Source organism: Spermophilus citellus (genome assembly GCF_964194105.1).
Source record: "Spermophilus citellus genome assembly, chromosome: 4".
Classification (NCBI taxonomy): Eukaryota; Metazoa; Chordata; class Mammalia; order Rodentia; family Sciuridae; genus Spermophilus; species Spermophilus citellus.
In genome coordinates, this window is record NC_138185.1 from 146,712,462 (window position 1) to 146,738,984 (window position 26,523).

Consider the following 26,523-nt stretch of genomic DNA (forward strand, 5'->3'; position numbering starts at 1 on the left):
CTATTTATGTGAAAATGCATTTGAATATTTATAGTAAATGCATTGACTCTGTAGATTGCTTTGGTAATGTGAATTTTTCACATTATTAACTTCCAATCAATAAATAGTGGGTACTTGTCCATTTATTTGTATCTTTTCTGATTTCTTTTATAAATGTTTTATCATATCTATGTACAGATATTTCTTTTTTTCATTAAATTTATTTTTATGTATTTTATTTTTATTGCTATTTAAAATAAAGTGGTTTCCTTTCTTGATAATTCAATAGTGGATAGATATGCACCTCATTTTTTTATGACTCTCATTTTTGCATGTACATTTTATATAGCAATTTTGCTGAATTTACTCAGTAGTTTAAGTGTTTTTTTTAATTCTTTGGAATTTCTAAAATAAAATCAGATCTGCTAATAGAGACGATTTTACTTCTCTCTTATTTTTATTCACTTTTCTTGTCTAATTGCTTTGGGAACACTTTAGACACACTGTTTAATAGAAGTGGTGAGTGCGGGAATTGTCTTGCTCCTTACAGTAGAGGAAAATATTTCATGTTTTCAATACTTGATATCTGCCAATTATAATTTAACAGTGGCCGATAGTGTATGGCTTTAATTATGTTGAGATGCACTCTTTCTTTAAAATATTTTTTTTCAGTACATAATAGATTTTCTCAAATTTTTTCTCTGCATCTGTGGAGATAATCCAATGCCTTTATCTTTTGTTCTATACAAGTGATGTTTCCTGTTCATAGATTTGCCTATGTTGAATTATCCTTGTATCCCAAGGATAAAGCACAATTCATCATGGTACATGATCATTTTAATGTGCAGTTAAACTCAGTTTGTTTATATATTGTTAAAAAATTTGGGGTACATCTTCATCAGGGATATTGGCCTGTAACTTTCTTTTTTTATTGTCGTTTCCTCATGTCAATGTTAGGGTAATCTGGGCTTCATTCAATGAACTTGGAATTATTCCTTTTTCTTCAAAATTTTGGATAGTTTTTTAAAAAGATGAGCCAAGGCAACAACTTCAACTTTTTGGATGGGTATTTAACTCAGTAGTTGAGTGCTTACCTAACAAGTACAGGTCCAAGGTCATCTCCCACCATCACACGTGCACAAACATACACCAATTGTGGTATTGATCTATTATTAGCTACTTGATAGAATTCTTCTGTGAGGCTATCTGACCCTGAGCTTTGTTTAATGTTAGGGGTTTTGTGATTACTACTTTGAATTCTTGTTATTGACCTATTCAGACTTTCAGAATTTCTATGTCTTTCTGATTCTATCTGGATGTCTTATGTTTGTAGGAATCAATCCATTTTTGCTAGATTATCCCAATTTGTTGGTGTATAAATTCTCACAGTAGTCCTTTATTCTATTTCTGTCATATTGGATATAATGTTTGTTTTTTAATTTATAGTTATATTTTTCTGAATGATCGATTTTGTTCTTTGGTTAGTTTAAATGATCGTTGCCTTGGCTCATCTTGCTAAAAAAAATGAGGGCTGTTTTTAAAAAAGTATTTTGTTGTGTTTTTAGCTTCAAAATTGATCAGGTTTACACTAATATTTGTTATTTCCATCCTTCTATGAATTTTAGTCTTATTATATTCTTTTATTAGTTCCTTCATATGTATTGTTTGGTTGATTATTTAAGATTATTCTTTTTTTCCTGAATGTAGGCAACTATTACTATAAAATTACCTGTTAGAACTTATTTTTCTTCATCCTATAAGCTTTGCTATAGAGTGTTTCCATTTTTGTTTCTCAGACTTTTTTAAATTCCCTTTTTAATTTTTACTTTGATTCATTGATTGCTTAGGAATATGGTGTTTACTTTCCACATATTGTGAGTTCTCTGCTTTTTAAATATGTAGTCTTATAATATCTTTTCAGACCATAATACTATTTTGGTCAAAAAAGAAACTTGATATGATTTCACTCTTCTTAAGACTTACTTTAGTGGCCAAACCTAGAAATTGTCCTGGAGAATACTCTGCATGCTCTTCAGAAGAATGACATTTATGTTTGCTGTTTCCATTTTGACTTAAATGTTATTTCATCTAATATAAATATATCTACCCTGATATATTTTGATTTCCATTTGCATGGACTACCTTTTCCTTTTCATTTTTATGTCAGTCTATATAAATTCTTAAAGTTAAAATGCATCTATAGTTGGCTCTTTCTTTTATATCTCTATCCATCACTCTAAGTCTTTTGAGTGAAAAATGTAAATATTTACATTTAAAGTAATTATCAATAGAAAAATATTTAATGTCATCCAAATATGTCTGACTGTTTTGCAGGGTTTTTTCCCCTTTCTTTATTTCGTTTATTTTCCTTTATTATTTTCCTTTATTTATTTTAGCACTAGTATGCTTTAGCTCCATTACTTTTGATATATATAAGTTTGTGCTTTGTTGTTATCATGGGCATGCGTAAAACATCTTATAGTTTTAATGTCACAATTTACTTCTTTTTTATTATCCTTTCATTAACTTATTCTTAATATTAATGATTTTGTATTTTAAACATTATGATAAAGAGTGATTTACCAGCCACATTTACAGTATTATACATTGCTGGATTTGACTATATACTTAGGACTACCAGTGACTGACTCTTTCATTGTGAGTTTCATTGTGTTCCATGAGGACTTCATATTTCATGTACCAAGTGTGATGCTCTAAGTATGATATAAAGACACATAGTCCTATAAAAAGTTGTGAGAAGGTTTAAGAAGGTTTAAGAAAGGAGTACAGGAATCTGTATGGAGGTTTTCCTTTCTCCTCTGAATAATCATACTGTATAATAGTTAGAAGTCAGACACATCTGAACCAGACTGTAGGTGATAAACTACCCCAGTAAATTTTGTGAACTTTCAATAGTCAGCATCCCTTTGGAGTTTGATAGATATCAAATGCATAAAGTTGAACATCAAGAAATTATGTGATCTAAGCTACTTATTTTGACCTATATACAAAATAACCTTACTCTTTAACCAAAAAATTGAGATGTAATAATATCCAGTGGAAAATTGTGGATGAGAGTAAGTGTAGCAGGTATGAACAGGAATAATTAAATTGCATTTGCTCATGGTTTAACTCTTTCTATAGCCACCACTGCTGAACTACCTTCTGTCCCTCAGTATATACCTCTGACTAAACAGAGTGTTCCTTAATACTAGTGGAGTGACAATTTAAAACTTGAGCCTGAATATACATATTTTAAGATACCAAATTAGATGTAACAACTAGAAGAAAATAGAAGTAAAATATTGCTAACACTGCTAAGAGAAATATTATGAGAAAACATTAGTTTTGGTTGGTATTAGAGTTGTGGTCTTGAAAGAGTGATATACAGAAGGTAGGTAATACCATTGAAGAAGTGGAAACCGTACATTTAATTGTTCACTTTGGCTAGAGGTAAGCATAGATTTATATTGATTCTTAAAAAGTTGTTAATGGTTTGGTTAGATGGCCAGCATTTAGAATGAATACAACTAGCAGATAAGTGACAAAGAATCCTCAGAAAATGCTGGTTATAGAACTCTCAGAATGGAAAGAGACTGTGGAAATACAGGTGTTCCATTTGAATACTTGTCAGCAGGCATTTACTATAGATGCAGCTTTCATAATTAGGTACACAAGTGACAAACTCAATGTATGTTAGTTTCTATTCACAGCCACCTGAGAACTTATTTAATTGGTTCCTATAAAAAATTACTAGAATTGGAGGTTATATTTTCTAGCATTATCTAGCCTGTTATTACTGAAAAGGCTGTCTCATTCTGAATCACTAATTTGGCATTGTTTTCTGGGAATGTGTCAGTCACTTAGTAGCATATCAATTATAATGAAATTCTTCCATAAAGAAGGAGGTAAAATTTTATCTTGATGGTGTGAATATGTATTCTAGATATGCTTTTTATTCCTTACCATAATATTTTAACTTGCACAAAACTATTAATTTAAGCAATGCCTTAGTCTCTGTCACAGTACTCTGTAAAAAAATATTTTGAATCCAGGAATCTATTTTATAGCACAACAAATGGAGTATTGGTCTCATGGCCATAGAATCTGAATATATTTATGATCATTCTACAATAGCTTGTCTAAATCATGGATGGCATACTGAAGATTCCTTTATGTCTTTTCTTTATGTCTCTTCATCCCTCCATTTGGGAATGAAGATGTGTTAATGGGAGTAGATTCTCTCATTGTTACATTTTATTGAACTTATAAAAAAATTCATTTCACATTTCCAAAAATTTGAGCACTTTAGTTTGAAATCTTGGTACCCAATGAAGAAATGCTTCCATCTGAGTAAAAAAAAAACAACATTTTATTATATTGGAAATAAAGACTACCTACTGGATGTTTGCGTTTTGTCTAGGGAATATGCATATCAAGAAGTCCTCTGGATTGGTATTTATTAAGATTCTAACAGAAACCAGTGAGAATTAAGGTAACTTGGTCTCTGTGGTTATTGTATAATATTAAGAGAGGGTGGCACATTGATGTTATGAAAATGTTTAATTTGGAAACATATACTACTTGAGTATTTTTGTGATGGTCAATTATAGGACTATGCAAACTGTGATTTTATGTTCTTATAACCTTCCCAAGGAAAATTTAGGAAATCCATCAATATAGTTGTTACCACTTAGGTTTGCCTTCTAAAGTCATGCACAGATTTAAAGATATTAAGCAGGAAAATGTTACTTAAATGATACAATTACAGTGAAGTGTTTAAAATTGGTTTCCCTTGTGGTAGAATTGAGGCTATAGATAAAGGCAGAGACAAGCCAATAGTTGGCCATTAGTTCTTTCATACCATCTATGTGTAGTTGTGTCTCAGCTTTACAATGGAGACTACATTGATTTTTAACAACCCTTTTTGATCAAACTAGATTACAATTAATGGCATTTTCAACATTTTAAAAGTTGTATTAGAGTAGTATATATTTTATGGTATTTTATCTACACATAGCTATTTATTCACCACCTTTTCGAGAAATAAATTATCTATTTTATTATATAGCATTATTTAATAAATTAGCTGCCTATTAAATCATATTGATATCTGATGTTTCCCAGAAAAAAATAAAAATCTAAAGTTGTACTATTTTGAAGAATATAATTCCTATTTCAGTGGTTTGTTTTCTTATTATCAAATTGGATATAATAATAACATCAAGTAAGGCAATACATATTTGGCAGTGAGTTGTGAGGCAAGGAATATAACAGCATAGTATTGTTCTACTTTCTTTAAAAAAAGTGAAATAAAATCAGCATATGTAAATTATATTTTCTTTGAAGAAAATAACTATTGATATAACAATTAATTTTTAATCCACTTATACTAGTGGAAGACAAATAATAAATGATTTGAAGGTTTGGGAAATATTTTTCAAAATGCAAAGGAACATATTGAAATTTGCCAAAAGTTATGAATATTTGAATCAAACAAATGGACACCATTAACTGATTAAAATGCATGTATTTAATATGTATTATATATATATATATATATATATATATATATATATATATATTAACCACTGAAGCAAGTACTGATTTCAGTTTAACAAATTAAACAGGCAAGGTTTGATTCCAGATTTTAGGGAGATTTCAAATCTACATTTTACATAAATAATTAAAACTTTAAATATAAACATGAATATTTGAGAATGAGATAACCAAGAAAAATAGCAATAGTTTCCATTCTTTGTTTTAAATTTTATTGAGTACTGAAGTTCACACAGAAGTTACATCCACTGTTATTCAGTATGTAGTATATTATCTTATTCATCTTTTGTTGATATTTCCTTGCTTCTTGGCATTAATATTTAGAAGTAAATTTACATTAGGGAAAAAATAATAATTCACTTGGGTCCTGACAAAATGTATATGGGAGTTTTGAGGGAGATGTCAATGCTAAAAAAATGTGGTCCCCTCCCCCACAATGAAACTAGGAGGAAATTCAAGAGAAATGAATTAAGATATTTTCTATCCAATAGTATGATATTTTTAAGTCTTTTGGGTATAGACCAAGGAGAGGGATAACTGGGTCAAATGGTGGTTCCATTCCCAGATTTCTAAGGAATCTCCATACTGCTTTCCATATTGGCTGCACCAATTTGCAGTCCCACCAGCAATGTATGAGTATGCCTTTTTCCCTACATCCTCACCAATACTTATTGTTTTTTGTCTTCATAATAGCTGACATTCTGACTATAGTGAAGTGATATCTTCAGTAGTTTTGATTTGCATTTCTCTAATTACTAGAGATTATGAGCAATTTTTTATATATGTGTTGATTGATTGTATATCCTCCTCTGAGAAGTGTCTGTTTGGATCCTTGGCCCATTTATTGATTGGGTTATTTGTTTTTTCAGTGCTTAGCATTTTGAGTTCTTTATATACCCTAGAGATTAGTGTTGTATCTGATGTGTGAGAGATAAAAATTTGCTCCCAGGATGTAGACTCACAGTTTATTTCTTTTGCTGAGAAGAAACTTTTTAATTTGATTCCAACCCATTTATTGATTCTTGGTTTTAATTCTTGTGGTATAAGAGTCTCATTAAGGAAAGGAAGTTGGGGCCTAATCCCACATGATGAAGATTAGGGCCTACTTTTTCTTCTATTAGACACAGAGTCTCTGGTTTAATTCCTAGGTCCTTGATCCACTTTGAGTTAAGTTTTGTGTCTGGTGAGAGATAGGAGTTTAATTTCATTTTGTTGCACACGGATTTCCAGTTTTTCCAGCACCATTTGTTGAAGATGCTGTCTTTTCCCCACTATTCCTCTCCTCAGTCTGTACCCAAAAGACTTAAAAACAGCATACTACAGGGGCACAGCCACATAAATGTTTATATCAGCACAATTCACAAGAGCTAAACTGTGAAGCCAACCTAGATGCCTTTCAGTGGACGAATGGATAAAAAAAAATGTGGCATATGCACACGATGGAATTTTACTCAGCAATAAAAGAGAACAAAATCATGGCATTTGCAGTAAATGGATGGCTTTGGAGAAGATAATGCTAAGTGAAGTTAGCCAATCCCAAAAAAACAAATGTCAAATGTTTTCTCTGATATAAGGAGGCTGACTCATAGTGGGGTAGGGAGGGGGAGCATGGGAGGAATAGATTAATTCTAGATAGGGAAAAGGCGTAGGAGGGAAAGGAAAGGGGCAGGGGATTAGCAAGGGCAGTGGAATGTGATGGACATCATTATCGAAAGTACAAGTATAAAGACACAAATTGGTGTCAACATACTTTATGTACAATCAGAGATATGAAAAATTGTGCTGTATATGTGTAATAAGAATTGTAATACATTCTACTGTCATTTATTTTTTTAAAAAAATCAATTAAAAAAAGAATAAAAAAGACATTATCTATCCAAAAAGAGAGGCATGCCTTTCTAAAATAAATTTCAGATTTTTATTTAAAAGGTTAAAAGCACAGGAAAACTGATTATATGAGATTTATCATGTAGACAGACCATTAGGATGAATTTTAGAGTAATGATTAATAGTGTTCTACTTGCTGATTAACAAATGTGGAATTTGCCTATATTTTATTAAATAAATAAACAGGATCTTTGAATTTTAAACTATTTTATGAGGTCAAGTATTCGCAATTTGAGTTGCTTATGTTTCTCTCAGCATTATGTATTTCCTTTGGAATTCATATAGTAGTTTCTAAATCGCTTCATAGCACTTTTCATCTCTTTATTTCTCAGTGTATAAATGGCTGGATTAAGGAGTGGTGTAAAAACAGAATAAAACACAGCGAGAAACTTGTCCAACCAGATAATGTTGAGGGGCCACACGTAGATGAAGATGCAGGGCAAAAAAAAAATCATCACCACTGTGACGTGGGCACTGCAGGTGGACAGGGCTTTAGATGCACCAGTTTTAGAGCTCTGGCGAACAGTGAGAAGAATGTATGTGTAAGATATCAGCAGGAGGATAAAGCAAGTTACAGCCACAATTCCACTGTCAGCATTCATTACTATTCCCAAGTTAGAAGAATCCATGCAGGCCAGCTTGATTACCAGTGGTATGTCACAGAAGAAGCTGTCTATTTCCCTGGGGCCACAGAAAGGCAGCTGCACAATCACAGCCATTTGACTCATGGCATGCACAAATCCCGCGGTCCAGGATGTCAACACCAGCCCAAAGCACCTTTGCAGGCTCATAATGGTGGAGTAGTGGAGTGGTTTGCAGATGGCCACATAGCGGTCATAAGCCATAACCACCAGGAGCACCATCTCACTTCCTGCAATTAAATGGACAAATAGAATTTGGCACATACAACCTGCAAAGGAAATGGTCTTATTCTCCCTGAGAAAGTCAGCAATCATCTTAGGAGTGGTGACTGAGGACAGCCACATATCAACAAAGGACAAGATGGCCAGAAAGAAGTACATGGGAGAATGCAGATGAGGGTCAGTGAGGATTAAGGTCAAAATGACAATATTTCCAGATACAATGATCAGGTAAAGCATCAAAAATACAATGAAGAGTAAGACCTGAATACTCCATGAGTGAACAAGTCCCAGAAACACAAATTCTGACACTGTGGACTGGTTTCCTCCATCCATTTTATTCAGTGTGTCCTCTGGAATAACCTGGAGAGTTTAGAGTATCCATTAGTGGGATGAGAAATGGGCATTAATTTTTAGAATTTAGTGTTCATAACAAAATTTAGCCACTATATCTGCAGTTAAAGAGAAATATTCATCACCTGCAAATGGCGTTATTTGTAAAAGAGAATACAAATAATGCCTGAAAATGGCTTTTTTTTTCATTTTTAATTATTTTATTGTTGGTTGTTCAAAACATTACATAGTTCTTATTATACCATATTTCACAGATTGATTCAAGTGGGTTATGAACTCCCATTTTTACCCCGTATACAGATTGCTGTGTCACATCAGTTACATTTCCATTGATTTACAAATTGCCTTTCTAGTGACTGATGTATTCTGCTGTCTATCCCATTCTCCACTGTCCCCTCACCCCTCCCCTCCCCTCCCCTCCCCTACTCTCTCTCCATCCCCTCTACTATAAATCGTTTCTTCCACTTATATAATTTTTCTCCTACTCCTCCTTTCCTCTTATATGTAATTGTGTATAACCCTGAGGCGAAAATGGCTTTTTAAGGAGTCTGATATCGGATTGTTATCCAGTGTTGGGTTGAGAGTCAAGAAAACAGGACAGTGAAGGTGAAGTCTAGGAATAGAGTTGTGATGCTACCTGGTCACTAGCTTCTTTCCACTATGCTAGTTAAAAGAACCTGGAGAGAGTAGCAGACATCATGCTAAAAACAACAAAAATTATGTCACATATTCAGGAAGATGACAGTCAAATGGTATTGAAATCCTGTAGAAATAACCTGATGCATCATTATAGCTTTCCTGTATTATGTATAATGATTACTTCAAGCCTCAGATTACACACCCTAAGGTAAAATTTTAGGTTTTCATTCTTAAACATGTTGGGGAAACCTTTATGAGAGAAGCTATAAAAAAGGTATGTAATAAACATCTTGATATGGAGATCTGATGTAAAATCAGGCACATAATCTCTTATTAATTAAAATCTAAAGTATAATGGAATTCATGTGGCATACTAAGTTTATTAGAAAAAAATAACAGTGTAGTGTCATCAAAAATGGACAGTTCAAAGTTGAAGGCAACTAAAACTGAGATTCTGATTTAATGAACTCTGAATGGAAGTTCTTTATAATTCCAGCTTATCATTAGTAAATATTTATCTTCAACTAGTGGTGGATTTAGAAATTGTATGATTTCTGACCAGAGGAGATACTGATGTTTTCTACCTGTGTTTTCTAAGATAATAAATGCCACATGAGTAAACAAGACCAATGTTTGACTATTAGTGATGAGTAAACATGTCATCATAGATTGTTCTCCAAATAGAGTAATGACAAGGCTTGCATTAATTCCTAATGAACAATACTCCTCAAGCTATAGAGAGGAAAGATGATTCTCTATTGTGCATTTCATCTTTTATTCTTTGAAATAGAACAGCCAAGGAGAACAGGTGAACAATGAGAACAAGGGCTTCATCCTGAGCACTAGTTTTCCTTTCCCTTTCACTGGGAATTCAGAGGCTTAAATTAAGGATTAAGGATAGAAAGAGAGAAAAACTTTCTAAATATAGTATTGTTAGTAACATACATACTTAATATGAGAAAGGAGACATTATAATACTCTCACAACCCACTGACATATTTTTTGTAATAGAAAAGATGTACCAAATTTTTCAAGAAATTGCCGTGGTTTATGAGCATTGAGAAACTTGAAATATCTGAACTTTATCTTGAATTTCAATTTCATATCAATGCACACTTTTCCTAGAATAATGTTTAAACAACCAGTTCTATACTTTGGGTAGAAAAAGCAATATTTCAACTGTGCTTGACAATGGATATTGCTAAACAGATGATTTTGTACATTCCTGTGAAACAATTTACCAACAAAAACCATATTCCTTTCTCAGAAATTTTGGAATTGTTAATATAGTCATAATATTAATAGGTTAATTATATTACTCTATTATTAGCAACCAATTTGTAGGAGAATTTTTAGAATGGAATAGTCATTGACCTTTTACGTAGTCACACAATGGTCTGTAATCAAACTCTAGTTCTTGTTGATCTACTAATCTAAATCTCGTTCTGTTTTAACTTCCTAATTTGTAAAAAGAGGATTCAGAGTGACAGTAATGTTATAAGAAGATGTGTAAGATGAACCATAAAACATACAGAAAATTTCAATTATTTTAGTCCTCAGTGAATGTTAATGACTATTAGTGATTTCTCCTCTGTTCCTTATGGTGGTATTTAAAGCAATAAAATTCCCAAAGCTAATTTGACAGAAATTTTATTGCACAGATATATACAAAATTGAGCAACACTATAGCTTCTTTCTCTTTTTTTGACTTTATGAATTAATTTTCATTATTTTAAGTTCATGTATTTTTGGTGCTTTCTGTAAGCAAATATATAACATCATTTTCTTTAAAATATATACTACTTACATTTTTTTTCTAAATTAACATACACATACTCAACAATCTTATAGAATAAAGATTGAAAGAACATATCAGACATATTTCTTGCTTTCCAGGAATTTATCATTTTCATCCTTCACTCTGCCCTTCCCAAAAGTGGTTAATAATGCTATAAGAAGATGTGTAAGAGGCAAAAGGACTTTCTATTAAAGCACTTTTGAAATTTTTACTTTAAACACAAAATTCTCCTAAAAAGTAAATATAATTCTGGATATGTTAAAATTGAAAAATTAGGGAAATGAGACATTTTGTTGTTCTTTTATAAATATGAGATATTATGAAAATAAGCAACACAGTTTTCATCCTTTTCTATATATGTGCTCTTCTATAATGTTTTTCTATGAAATGGTCCTAAAACTCTGAGGTTGTTAGTATTTATATTTTTACAAAGAAAATCTTGAACTCAGACAATTTAATAGATACATTCTTAGTAAGGTATGCAGGGAGAAAGTCTAAGTTCTACTCACTTATGTTCACTTACTTGGGTTAAGGGTTTTAATACTATTTCTGTGGTAATTTCACTTGTCACTTAATATATAACCTTTGTTTCTTCTATCTCTATGTGAACTATTTTCTGACATATAATGCTGTTTCTCTGATATGAAATAATTACATAAAATAGAAGAGATTGTTTGAACAAGAATAGCTGGAGATTGTCATATTGAGTATTTATCACAGAACTGTGATCTAGGTACATAGACTTGAGAGCATCTCTGTAGCAGTGGATTTTAGTGTTGTGTTCACTATTGTTAAGACCACTGAAACTCCATTAGGAACAGGGAGGACAAAACACCTGAATTCTGTTCTGACAATGTTAGGAGCTAATGAATCCATTCTCAACTCCAAAGGTAGTGGGTATAATTAAAATAGATACAAAGAAATATTTTCAGAATTATCTTAAAAGGAGAAGATCAAAGAGATGAATGACTTACTAAACACACTTTTTTCCTCTTAGATCAGATTCTGTTTAAGTCTTCTCTTCTGATGTGTGCCTGAGATGACATCCATATTGGGTGGAGGCAGTATCTGTGGAAGTACTTTCTATCGGTTTGACATATATGCACCACCAAAAGTGGTCTCTTGAGTAAAATTACCTACTCACATAACAGAAGTTTCATGGAAATAATTTATTTTAGATACCTATAGGGAATTCTTTGTTAAGAGTGATATCAACTGCTGTGTACTGTAAAAATTAGAACAAGAAGACAAGTAACCTCACCTGAATCAGGTCACTGGTAAAAATTAATTTTTTTAAATAAAAGTGTTCTTTTAAATTAAATTAAATTTAAATTTGTCAAACACAAAAATGCAAGTACTAAATGTTGTATCTCATGTTTGGAAACTAAGAAATGGGACTAAATATAAAATACTGACTAGTAGATGTTTGGAAGTGTGTTGGGGGAAAAAGGACAAAGGGGAGTGAATTGCATTTGGTCAGTGCAAGCTGCACGTGTGTATGGAAACCTAACACTGAACTCCACTAATACATATAATTAATGTATGCTAAAAAAAAATAAAAGAAAAACACAAAAATCATGCCTCTTAACTGGGTATCATTAGACATTTAACTACACATACACATTGTATAATATTTAAATCAACTGAAACATAGCTGTCTTTAAATATTTTTCATTTCTTTATGGTGAAAATATTCAAAATATGTTTTCCTACCATTTAAATATATACAGACTTCTTATATGAGGTCACTCTACTGTATAATAGAACACGAAAATTTCTTACTTCTACATTTATATCAGATGGCTTCATTGCTTAGGTTTATTACCAAACATTTAAAGCAGATCTAATATCAATTTTTCTTAAATTAGTTCAAATATTCAGAGAGAATTATTCTAAATTGCTGCATAAAGTAGCGATATTTGAAATTGTTTTTTCTTCTTTTCGTGGAGCAATAATGAGATGTCTTCTCAATTCTTATATATAACTTGATCAACATAATCATATTCACTTTGATGTAAAATTTTTTGTTTTCATTAGTACATAATGAATATACATAATAGTGGAGTTCATTGTGACATATTCACTAATGTATATAATATACTGACAATTGACTACATTTTGCTCCTGTGTATTTTCCCATTCCCTTCCTTGCTCCCTTCCCCAGTACTCTTTTGCTACTGGTATCCCTTATATTTTTTAATTGGTTTGTTATAATTATACATAAAACTGAGATCTTGTGACATATTCATATTCACCCAAGCATTGTTTCAATTTCAGTAGGTTTTTATTGTGTTTACAAGAGATATCTAATCATAAAAACTATATGTGTGCTATATATGAAGACCAAACAAAACAAAACAAACCTGGTAAAAATGGAGTGTCCTAATTCCTGTCAACATTGTCTAATTAGTCAGATATTCTTGGCTATCTGATTTATCTTAGTATTACCTATGGTAATTTGAGTTTTTACATGTCAAATTATTGAGTTACCTTTAGTATATTTCCTCCCCAAAATTTATTAATATTTTTAAAAATAACTTTAGTTTGTCATTTTAGATTTTGAAATGACTTAATTTTGGCACTATTGATATTAAATAAAATGTATGCATTTAAAGAAAAATATGATCAATTTTGTGCATATGCATATAAATATGAAAAGATCAACAAAATCCAGATCTTGAACATGTGCAGATAGAGACAGGGATGGAATTCCAGCAGAGACTACAAAAATGGATTATTAAAATGCTCAATGAGCTAAACATAAATCTAAGGAATACAATTTCAATGAAGAGAAAAAGATTCTGAAAAAAACCAATTTGAACTCTTGGAAATGAAAGACACAAAATTAAATAACAATTTAGCTAAAAGTATCATCAAGAGATTAGATATGTATAAAACAGAATTTCAGACCTTGAAGGTATGATATATAAACTTAAACACTAAGTAAGCAATAAATAAAAGAAATTAAAGACATGATCTGAATTTACAAAAAAACTTTGATACATCATTAAGAGATCAACTTAGGGGTTCTTCGGCATCAGGAGGAAATGGAGATACAGGCTAATAACATTAAGTACCTTTTCAGAGAAATAATGGTAAAAAAAATTTCTAAAACTTAGGAATGAAATGGACATCTACCTACAGAAGACATATAACCCTAAATACACAAGATCAAAAATGATCTTTTCAAGACATGCCATAATCAATATGCCTAACATAGATAAAAAGATTAGAATGTTAGAAGCCACAACAGAAAAATATCAGGTCACACTAGAGGTAAAGTAATAAGGCTTACTTCTGACTTCTCAGCTGAGACTCTAAAATTCATGAGGGCTTCAAAAAAGATAATTCTATCTTTGAAAGAAAACATTTGCCAACCATGATTTCCATATTCATCAGAGCTATCACTCAGAATCAAAAAAGACATAAAAACTTTGCAAGATAAGGATAAAGTAAAATAAATTGAGCCAGTACCACAAAAAGACTGAAAAAATACTACATCTAGAAGAACTGATAAACAAACCCCAGAGTTCACAAATGGATAAAGTTTTCCAGAAGACCAGTTAAGCAACTGAAAATTGACCAATGAAATATGTGAAAAGAGAAATCAAAATGGCATGAAATAATAAACATCTCACAATACTGTGAGTATAAATAATATCAACTCTACAATTAAAAGATGTAGACTGACAGAATGTATAAAAACAAACACAAACCTACAAGACTTATGTTATAGGCAAAGATATGACAGAAAGCAAAAGAATAGAAAAGAACATTCCATACAAATAGAGTCTGAAAACAAATAGGAATAGCTATTGTTATATCAACAGAGCATATTTCAAGCAAAAATTAATCAGAATGGATAAAAAGGGTCACTACACACTAGTAAAGGGAATAATCCAAGAAGAAAATAGAACAATATTTATGCCCCAACCATAGGTACACCTAATTACATTTAAAAAATGACATTAAGTCTTAACAAGTTGCCAGTAGACTAATAATGGGTAATTATTACACTTCTCACCAATAGGAATGTCATACAGACCTAAAATCACCAAAGGCAATTCTGACATAGTTAATACTATCAATCAAATGGACTAACAGACATTTTTAGAGTATTTCATCCAGTAACTGTTGAGTTTACTTTCTTCTTAACAGCTCATGGAAATATCTTCAAAATAGATAATATTTTAGGTCACAAAGCAAGTCTAAGCAAACACAAAAAAATCAATATAATTCCTTGCATCTTACCAGACCAAAGTGGAATAAAATTAGAATTCAGCAGGAAGAATAATTATAGAAAACACATAAGCACAGAGAGATCAAAAAAACTATGTTTTTGAACAAGTAATTGATCATAGAAAAAATGAGATGAGAAATAAAAGATTTTTTTCTAGAGTCAAAGAAGTTAGCGATACAATAAATCAAAAATCTCTGGGATGTTGAAAAGGCTATTAGTATAGTTCCTACATTAAAGTGTCTAGGAAGAATGACTTTATGACGTTTTCAAGTAAATAAATGGAGCTGGAGACTATCACACTAAGTGAAATAAGATAGTCCCAAAAGCCAATATGTGGAAGCTAACCCATAATAAAAGGGGTGGGGAATGAGAAATTTAGTGGATTAGACAATGGTGAGTGGAAGGAAGAGAGGGGGGATAGGAAAAGGAAAAGCAGTGTAAGGAATCTGACATAATTTTCCCATGTATACACATGAATACACCATGGTGAATATAGATATAGATTCAAATATATAAATCAAAAAATATGATTCTGTTGTCAATTGGATGATACAAAGAAATTAATTTCTTTTATAAATTCATAGCTCAATTTATTTAACAAAACTATTTCTGCATTGACTTCTCTCCACAAATATAAATCATGACTATAGGGAATATTGCTTACTACCAAATGACTAAAATTTAAAATATGGAACTGCAGGGGATTTTGCATGATATGTTGGTTGTAACTACAATCAAAGACCTGTGATAAGTAAAGATAAGGAAAAAACATATTCAAGTATTACTATGATTAATTTTTTAATTGTGATTATATACTACATCGGGAAGAGTCACACTCCTACCAGGAAGAAGCCTGAAATCCAACTGGGCATGCAAATTGTATAACTCCACATCGGGCATCTGGGGCACATGGCATAGTGATATTTGGTCCAAAGTGTTTGGGTAGCTCTGCCATGTTAGTTGCAGTCCAAGTGGTTCTCTGTTGGTTTGTCTCATCTCAATTTCTGCAGCCTTCCTTAGTGGACATTCTATGCTACTGCATTTCTTAATCTTGGGTGTCTCCACTGCAGCTTTGATTTACTCTTCACATCTCCATGCCATGCATCGCCTTCTCAGGATGCCTGCAGAAACTCTGACCCTGATGCACTTTTATCTGGCCTCCCAGGTTTTTCTTTGAAATCTCAGTTGAAGCCTCCATGACCCCCCTAACTCCGGTATCCTGCATTCCTGCAGAACAAACACTACACCAATATTTTCTGCCATCTTGAGCAGTGCCTGGGTAGCTAAGCATGTTGATAAAACTTCCTAGGGCCCCTTATGCAAGAAGGATACATGATTGATCTCTTCTTAAAGAAATTCTTACTTTTATATCCTTAAGTCTAAGATATATGTATTTTCATATATATATATATATATATATATGCATGCAATAAAACCACATTTGTACTGGAAGAAATAAAATAAATATTTATTTATGATTTTAAGGTTTGGGAAATACTTGTTAAATTCCAATGAAGTGTGCCTGAATGATGCACATAAACCAATATCATGAGAATTTGAATGCAATAAGTGGACACCATTTACTCATTAAAATTTTTTAATTTACTATGTATTTTATATATATACATATACATATATATATATACATATTCCATCCCCATGGATTAAGTACTGTACTTTCACAAAATAAAGAGGCAAAACTTAGTTCACATTGTGCCTACAGCATGGCTGGTGCAAGAGGAATTGTGGAAGTGAAAAAGATTCTGTCAATTTTCCAGAAATTGGTTAACTTTAATTTGATTTTTAATCTACTAATCCTGACATTCACTCTTAGTTTTTAATATGTTTTTATTCTTTTTTTTTTTAAAGAGAGAGTGAGAGAGGAGAGAGAGAGAGAGAATTTTTAATATTTATTTTTTAGTTCTCGGTGGACACAACATCTCTGTTGGTATGTGGTGCTGAGGATCGAACCCGGGCCGCACGCATGCCAGGCGAGCGCGCTACCACTTGAGCCACATCCCCAGCCCCTGTTTTTATTCTTAATTGACATATAATAATTAAACATAGTTATGGATGATATAGTGACATTTCAGTCCATATATGCAATGATGAGTTGACAGTAATTGGCATGTCTATAACATCATTTATTAGAATTTATCTTATCATGAACAGAGAATCTGATTTGTTTCATGTAATGCTATCTGACAATTTTACTTTTGTTGCCTGTGCTTTAAGGATTGTCGAGAGCCATCCATGGGTTGTGTGTGAGCTATGAGAATTTGAGCACATGAGGAGACTATACTGATGTTGCTTCTCTGACTGGGCTGAGCAATGTATGTGTCCTTTTCTCCTCCCTCTGCCTTTGATCCACACAGGACCTGAAATGGGTGCGGCCTCCCAAGATGTGAGTCAATCTGCGGACTGTGAGACATCACCAAGCAACGCCCTGATATCCAATCCCTTGCCTTATTTGGGTTGAACTTTCAAAGGTCTGCCCCTCAATAAACAGGATGGTCTCAGGTGTGCTCTCTCTCTTTTGCCAGCCTTTCTTGCCTCCCTTCTGGGAACTGGGGCAGAGAAGCCATGACTAAACCCCAAGAAAAAGGTACTTTCTGTGTCTGTGAGATTATTCAGTGCCAACCCAATTCACCTGGAGTGACCCTGACTGATTTAGTCATGTGTAGCAGCAAGGGATTATATACAAAAAACCATTGTTCAGACCAGTGTCCTGAAGCATTTCCTCCATGTTTTCTAGTAGTTTCATGGAACTGGGTAGTACATTTAAATAATTGATCTATTTTGAGGTGCTGTTTGTATAGGGAGAGAGATAGGTGTCTGGTTTCTTTCTTCTTCATATGGCATCCTGCTGTCCAGGAACAATTTACAGAAAGGACTTCCTTTCTCTGATGAGTGTTTTCCCTGCTTTTGTCAAAGTCAATTTTGTTTTTTTGTTTATTTGTTACTTATATTTGTGAAATGGATAGTTAAATGAAAGGAAGATTGAGTAATAGATGCCTAGCTGGCTTAATAAATGATTACAGGGTGAATGGATGAATAAATAAAAGAATAAACAAATTCAACATGACCACACGCCTAGAAAAAAAAAAAGACCCAGTTCTTGCCTTTATGTTGATTTCCATTCTGAATTACACACAAATAATTAATAATAATTTAATCATTAAATTGCAGTATTTGACACTGACATAACCAATGGAAACAGCATTAGTTTTCTTTTTTTGTTTGTTTGTTTTAACTTGTATTGAGTTAATGAATTTCACATAGAAGTAATGTCCATTGTTCTTCTTTATATTATTTATCACCCTTGTTTACCACCCACATCTCCCCATAACTGAATCAGGGTCACTCTGCATGGTTTGGGCTGGCAACGAAAAGACCACACAAACACAGAAGTACCTTTTGTGGGTAGTCAGGAATGCTCTGAAAGCTGCAACCTCAAAGGTCAAGTTCCTACACTGGACAGCACTGAAAAGGGCACAAGGAGCAAGAGAGGCAAGAGAGCGAGTGCACCCTGAACCCCCCCCCCCCGCCCCATTTATTAGGGAAAAGACATAAAAGACATTCAATAGCATATTCCACCTAAATCAGGCAAGGGATTGTGTTACAAGAAACAGGTGGGTAGCCCAATCCCATTGGGTAACACCCAAGCCAAGGTGCTGCAGTCTGGCTGGGCACAAAATCATGAGCCACTCAAGTAGGAACAAACTTTATTTTTTGAAACTGTCGCCAATACTCCGTCCCCACCCAGGAAGATTGCCCATCCACCCACGAGGCTTTCTCCCGGAGTTCTCCGGGAACCCCTGAGCAAGTTCCTCCCTGAAATTCCCTCCTACTGCACTCCCCAAAACAATGGGAACTCTCCAGGAATCCTGCAGCAGGCCAAGGTGAACAGCAGGAGTCCAAAATCCATATGAATGAAAATCTTAACATAATCATATCATCTCAACTGCTAGCTGGCCTAGCTGGCGTCACCTTTCAACCAAAAATGCCATGCATCATATTACTTGGCTGTCGCTCTTAGCACCAAGGCACTTCCTTGCACTTTCTTATACTTCCTTGTTAGACCCATTTGCTTCACACAGCTGGGAACCCCAGTTTAATACCCCCATTTCTCAAGGCTAAGGGGATGTGCCTAGCTCCTGTACAGGGCGGCCTGACACTTGTTCATTCTATGTTTTTTTCTACTGTTAATATTTGCAAAGGAATTTTTGTTAAGGAAAAAAATAATAATTTGTATTCTGACAAAATGTAAATGGAAGTTAGAAGAGGAGGTCAATATTAATAAGTGCTTATTTTTTAAATAAGGTTAAGAGAAAACCCAAGAGGAGTTTATTAAGATACTACCAACCCAAATGAATGCATGTTGTTGAGAAATAATTTTAGATTATTGTTTAACTATTTGTAGGAAAACTGAGTAGATGTATTTCCCACAATGGTAGATTTGATTTCAGTAATAATTCTTAGTGTTCTACTGGCTAACTACTAAGTATTGAATTTTCCTGTATTTTATTAACCCCATTTCTATATCTGGAGACAGGAACACTAAGGCTCATACTTTCAACCTATTTTATAGGGTCTGTCTTACCAATTTAAAGTGTTCATGAAATTCTCAGGCACTAATCATTTCATTTCATTTGGAATCCAGATGGTAGTTTCTAAGTCTCTCCATAGCACTTTTCATTTCTTTGTTTCTCAGGGTATATATGGCTGGATTGAGGAGTGGTGTAAAAACAGAGTAAAACACAGCAAGAAATTTGTCCAACCAGGTGATGTTGACTGGCCACACATAGATGAACATACAAGGCACAAAAAAGATCACTACCACTGTGATGTGGGCACTGCAGGTGGACAGGGCTTTAGATGCACCAGTTTTAGACCTCTGGTGAACAGTGAGAAGAATGTATGTGTAGGACATCAGCAAGAGAATGAAGCAGGTTACAACCACAACCCCACTGTCAGCATTCATTACTATTCCCAAGTTAGAAGAATCCATGCAGGCCAGCTTGATCACCAGTGGTATGTCACAGAAGAAGCTGTCTATTTCCCTGGGGCCACAGAAAGGCAGCTGCACAATCACAGCCATTTGACTCATGGCATGCACAAAGCCCGCGGTCCAGGATGTCAACACCAGCCCAATGCACCTTTGCAGGCTCATAATGGTGGAGTAGTGGAGTGGTTTGCAGATGGCCACATAGCGGTCATAGGCCATGACCACCAGGAGCACCATCTCACCCCCTCCAACAAAATGCACGAAGAGGATCTGGCACATGCAGCCTGCAAAAGAAATGGTCTTATTGTCCTTGAGAAAGTCAGCAATCATCTTAGGAGTGGTGACTGAGGACAGCCACAAATCAATGAAGGACAGGTTGGCCAGAAAGAAGTACATGGGGGAATGGAGATGAGGGTCAGTGAGGATTAAAGTCACAATGACAATATTTCCAGATACAATGATCACGTAAAGCAACAAAAATATTATTAAAAGTAAGACCTGCATACTCCATGAATGGTCAAGTCCCAGAAGCACAAATTCTGACACTGTGGACTGATTTCCTCCAAACATTTTATTCAGTGTTTCCTCTGACATGACCTGGAGAGGATAGAGTATCAGTTAGTGGGATTAATTTTTAGAATTTAGCATTCACATTGAAATTTAGCAACTATATCTGCAGTTAAAAAGATATATATGGTATTATCTGTAAAAGAGAATCTAAATGATGTCTGAGAATGGGTTTTCAAGAAGCCTAGTCTGAGATGGGATTTTTATCCAGCGCCTGGTTGAAAGAGTTAAAAACAATAGGACAGTGAGTGTAAAGTCTAGGAAAAGAGTTGTTATGCTGTCTGGACACTAGCTTATTCTGCCCACTGTGCTACTTAAAAGAACCTGGAAAGGGCAGCCACCACCATACTAAACAACAAAAGAAGGTCACATATTTAGAAAGAAGATGGTGAAATGATATTGATATCTAGAGCAAATGACATGACATGACATGACAGTTTCTCAGTATCATGTATAATGATTGCTTTAATCTTCAGTTAAATGTTTTTCAATTAGACTCATAAGCTAAACTTCTAAGTTTTCAATCCAAAATATATGTTGGCTTGAAACAGAAAAAATAAAAAGAAAACAAATATGTGTTGGGACAAGCTTTATGAGAGAAGCTATACAGAAGGGTATATAATAAATGCCTTGACATGATTATTTGCATGTAGGACTAGGCCCATATTCTATTATTAACTAAAATCCAAAATATAGTGGAATTTATTTAACACAATAAATGAACTGAAAGAAAATAATGTAGAGTTCTTAGAAAGTTTAAAGAAACTGTGACTCAGATTCTGATTTCATTAACTCTGAATCAAAGTTTCTTATGATTCAGGTTTATCATTAGTAAATATTTGCCTTGAATTCACAACTGAATTTTAGGAATTGCTAAGATTTTGAAATGTTGCAGTCTCTGACCATCAGAAATACGAATGTTTTCCATGTTTTCTAAGACAATAAATTACATACATGTGTAAGCAAGGCCCATCTTTCCCTATTAGTGAAAACTGAACAGGTAGTTAAGCCTTCAGTGATCAATAGTTCATTTCTAAATAAAATAATGACATTGCTTAAAATTATCCATAAGTAAACTGACAACACTTCCAACTCTACCTAGTGGAAAGATAATTATCCATTTCCTCCCTCCGTTTATTCTCTCTCCACATTGTTTCAGTTTTGTGTATTTCATCTTCTATTCTTTGAAATAGGAACATAGGTGAAAAATGAGAATCCCCGCTTCACCATGAGCGCTAGTGTTCCTTTCCCTTTTACTGGGAATTCAGTGGCCTAGAATAAAGATTAATGATGGAAAGAGAAGATTTTCCTAAATACATACTGTAAGTAGTAACACCTACAGTTACTGTGAGAAAGGAGACATATGACCATAGTTTCACAACTTACAAATGAACATATTTTCAAAAATAGAAAAGGTTTAACGAATTTCTGAAAAAAAATCCTGATTTATGAGCACTAAGAAACTTGAAGGATCTGACCTATATTTTGAATCTTAATTTCTTATCAATACAAACTTCTTCTAGATTAATGTTTGAAGCACTAGTTCTGTACTGTTGGTAGGGAAAGGAGTATTTTGACTCTGCTTGAGAAAGGATATTGCTTAATGATTTTTGTACATTCCTAGAAACAATTTACCAATAAAACATCACACTTTTTTTCATCAGCTTTTAAATTTTTTATATTTTCATAATATTAGTAGGCTAGTTATATGACTATTATTGTCAACTAATATTTAAGAGATTTTGTAGAAGGGAATAATCAAACTTTTGATTTAGTCATACCTGGGCTGAAATCCAACTTTATCACTTGTTGACCTATTCCATTAAGCCAAACTAGTTCTGTTTTTACTTCCTTTTTTGTGAAAAGAGGACACTCAATCTGATAGATGTGTCCAAAATATGAACCAGAAAATATACAGAAAACTCTTTGATTTGTTCAGTACTCAGTGAATGTTAATAAACATTAGTTCTTTGTTCTAGTTTATATGGTGATACTTAAAGTGGTATAGTTTCCAAAACTTATTAGTAGTACTTTTTTTGTATAGTTGATCATTTCTTTTTTAATTTATAAATTATTATTTTATTAGTTGTACATATTAAAATTATTATTTGTAAGCAAAATATATGCAATAATTTATCTGAAATATCCACTTGTTTTTTCTCTTAATTAACATACACATACTGAATAATCTTAATGAGATGTAGATTGAAGAAACATATCAGACATGTTTCTTTCTTTTCAGGAATTTAATGTTTTCATCCTTACCTCTGCCCTTGCCTAGAGGGGTTAATAATATTATAATAGGACCTATAAGTGTCAAAAGGGCATTCTATTACAGCACTTTTGAATTCTTACTTGTAACAATGGGAATATTCTAGAATGTATAATGCCAATTATTGGATTAGTAAAATTGAAAAATTAAGAAAAGGAGACAAATATTTTTTCTCTTTCAGGAGAATCAAAATAAGCAACATATTTTCAACCTCTTTCATGTGCAATATTCTTCAATAAAGATTTTTTTTCTAAGTAAAGCAGTGCTGCATGCCTGTAATCCTAATGACTCAGAAAGTTCCAGGCAGGAGGATCACATGTTTGAGGCCAGCCTCAATAACTTGTTGAGACCTATATCAAAATAAAAAAAAGGGACTGAAAGTGTAGTTATATGACTCTGGTCTCAATCCTTATTACAACAACAAAAAAAGACTTTTTTCCTATAGTAATCATAAAATAGTGAAAGTTTCAGTATTTGTATTTTTACAAAGAGAAATATGAATTTGGACAATTTAATAGATTACCTAATATACTCTGTGTGTAGTACACAGGGAGAAAGACCAAGTGACTTCCACAGGCTCATGCTAACTTCTTGTTTTGAGGGGTTATGAGTTTTGATTCTATTTCTGTGGTAATGTCATTTCTCACTCAATATATAAACTTTAAACTCCAATCTCTATGATAAAATATCTTACATATAATACCATCTCTCTAATATGAAAACAATATTGTTTCAAGTGGAAAGATTACTTGAACAAGAATAGCTGGAGATGATCGTATTGAGTAGCTGTCAAAAAGCTATGCAGACGTGACAACTTCTCTGAGGCAGAGCCACATGATGTTGGGTGCACTGTTGTTAATAAGACCACAGAAATTCCAACAGTAAGAAGACAAGAGGATAAACCGTGAATTGTCATCTAGAAATGTCAGAAGCCAAAAAAGCTTGTCTCAATTCAAGCATAGAGGACATTTTTAAAACAGATACAAAAAAGTATTTTTGAGAATTACCTTTAAAAAGAACATCAGAGAGATATGACTTACAGAACACAATATTTTATCTTAGATCACATTCTCTTTTAGTGTCCTCTTCTGACCTTCTCTGAGATGACTATCCAAGATGGGTGGAGACAGTATCTGTGGATGTGCTTTTCCTCAGCCTGACATATATTCACCACTGGAAGTAGTCCCTTGGTGAAATGACCTATTATATGCTCATAATAGAAGAAACATGGAAATAATTTTCTTCAGATATCCATAGAGAATTCTTTCTTAAGAGTGATGTCTACTATTGGCTACCAAGGAAATTAGAGCAAGAAGACAAATAACCTCACTTAAATCAATGCTATGTTAAAAATTAGTGTTGTTTCTTAAGTTAAATTAATTTTGTCAGACAGATATACAAATACTGCACATTCTGTTTCATATTTTGAAACCAAGACAAATTGCCCTGGATATAGAATAGTCATTAATAGAGGTTTAAAAAAACACTTTTTTCTACATTTTAAAAATATATAGTAGGGCTGGGATATGACTCAATGGTAAAAAGGTTTAGAATGGTGTGTGGGGGGGAGGGATCAAAGGAGGCTGGTTTGATCAGACCAAGCTTATGCATATATAAAAATATAAAATTGAACCTCATTAATACATAACTAATATATATTAAAATTAAAAACATTAAAGAAAAAATAACAATATTGTCCATACTAAATGAGGTAATATGATTTGGGGATATATACATACATAGATGGATATATATGGATATATCCGATATCCAAGCTCCAAGCTCCCTGCCTGGAAAAATTCTAATTTTTATTTTATTACTACTTATTCATTTTTATATTCTGGAATTCTATACAAATAAAATCAAGTAGGATGGACTCTGTTTTTTTTTTTTAATCAGGCTTTTTTCCCCACTCAGATATTTTGCTATTTGGAGATATAGATAGATAGATAGATAGATAGATATAAATATATATATATATATATATATATAGATATAGATATAGATATAGATATCCAAATTTATATATATATATATATATATATATATATAATTTAATGTTTAAATTAACCTAAACAGGGGCTGGGGTTATGACTCAGTGGTAGAGTGTTCTCCTCGCACATGCAAGGCCCTGGATTCAATCCTCAGCACCACATATAACTATATAAATAAAGTTATAAAAAAATTAACCTAAACATATCTATCTCCTCAAATATCTATAATTTTTTATGGTAAAAATTTTCAAAATACGTTTTTCTACATTTTAATAATATATAGTAGGGCTGGGATATGACTCAATGGTAAAGCACTTGCCTAGCCTGTGTGAAGCTCTGGGTTCAATCACCAGTACTAGGGAAAAAAAGTAAAATATATAGTACATAGTTGCTATCTATGGTCATTGTATTGTGTGAAAGTGCACAGAAAATTCTTACTCCTCATGTACCATCAGACAGTTTCATTGTTGAGATCTACCGAACATTTAAAGAAGAAATAACAATAATTCTTCTGAAATAACCTGAAGATTTGAAGAGGAGAAAATTTTTCCAAATACATTCTATACATTTTTGTACTTATAGAAGATACAAGAGACTTCCCCAGAAGAATTCTAGAGTTGATAAATGAATTCAGAAAAGTAGCAGGACACAAGATCAGCATTAAGAAAAAAATCAGTGATATTACTATACTCTCATAATGAATCTACTGAGAAAGATATCAAAATAAACCCATTTACAAGAACTTCAAAAACTTGGGAAAATTCATGTATTTGAGTAAAAATTTAATAAATATTGGCATTTGTACACAAACATGAAAAGATCAACACAATCAAGATAGTGAATTCGTGTCAAATTCTGCAAAATTTCATTCCCCCTGATAACTCTTCTGTCTAGTCCCTCTTTCCAAGCTCCCTCCCTGGAAAACTACTAATTTTTATTTTATTACTATTTATTCATTTTTTATATTGTGAAATTCTATACAAACTAAATCAAGTAGGATGGACTCTGTTTTTTTTAATCAGGCTTTTTTTCCCTATTGAGATATTTATTTTGATATTTATTATGATATGTGCATTCCTTTTGGTTAGTAAGTAGTATTCCATTGTATGTATATAACCATAATTTGATTATTGATTCATCTGTTGGGGAACATATTAATCTATTACAAATAATGTTTTAGGCTATTACAAATAGATCTGCTGTGCACATTCATGATCAAATCTCTGTATGATGTGAAAACTTTTAAATTATTGAGAATTGTTTTATGGTCTAGAATACATTCAAATTTGATTAATGTTTTGTGTACAATTAAAAAGAAAGATTAGACTGATATTTCAGGTCAATGTGTTTCACAAATGTCAATTTT

The 26,523-nt window shown here is 32.7% G+C and overlaps 3 protein-coding genes across 3 annotated transcripts in view; all 3 read right to left on the reverse strand.

Annotated features, from left to right (window-relative positions):
• The window catches only part of LOC308648237 (olfactory receptor 4K13-like), a gene marked incomplete at both ends in the record, with an annotated part of 102,656 nt that overhangs the window by 34,700 nt on the left and 41,433 nt on the right, over positions 1-26,523 (reverse strand). The window lies entirely within an intron of this gene.
• On the reverse strand, positions 7,683-8,621 carry LOC308646204 (olfactory receptor 4K14-like; the record flags this gene model as incomplete). Its single annotated transcript, XM_081288870.1, has 1 exon — positions 7,683-8,621. One exon carries the CDS (start codon positions 8,619-8,621, stop codon positions 7,683-7,685), a length of 939 nt encoding a protein of 312 aa, XP_081144996.1.
• Positions 19,965-20,894, reverse strand: LOC308647359 (olfactory receptor 4K14-like; the record flags this gene model as incomplete). The annotated part of the gene is made up of 1 exon (XM_081291426.1): positions 19,965-20,894. One exon carries the CDS (start codon positions 20,892-20,894, stop codon positions 19,965-19,967), a length of 930 nt encoding a protein of 309 aa, XP_081147552.1.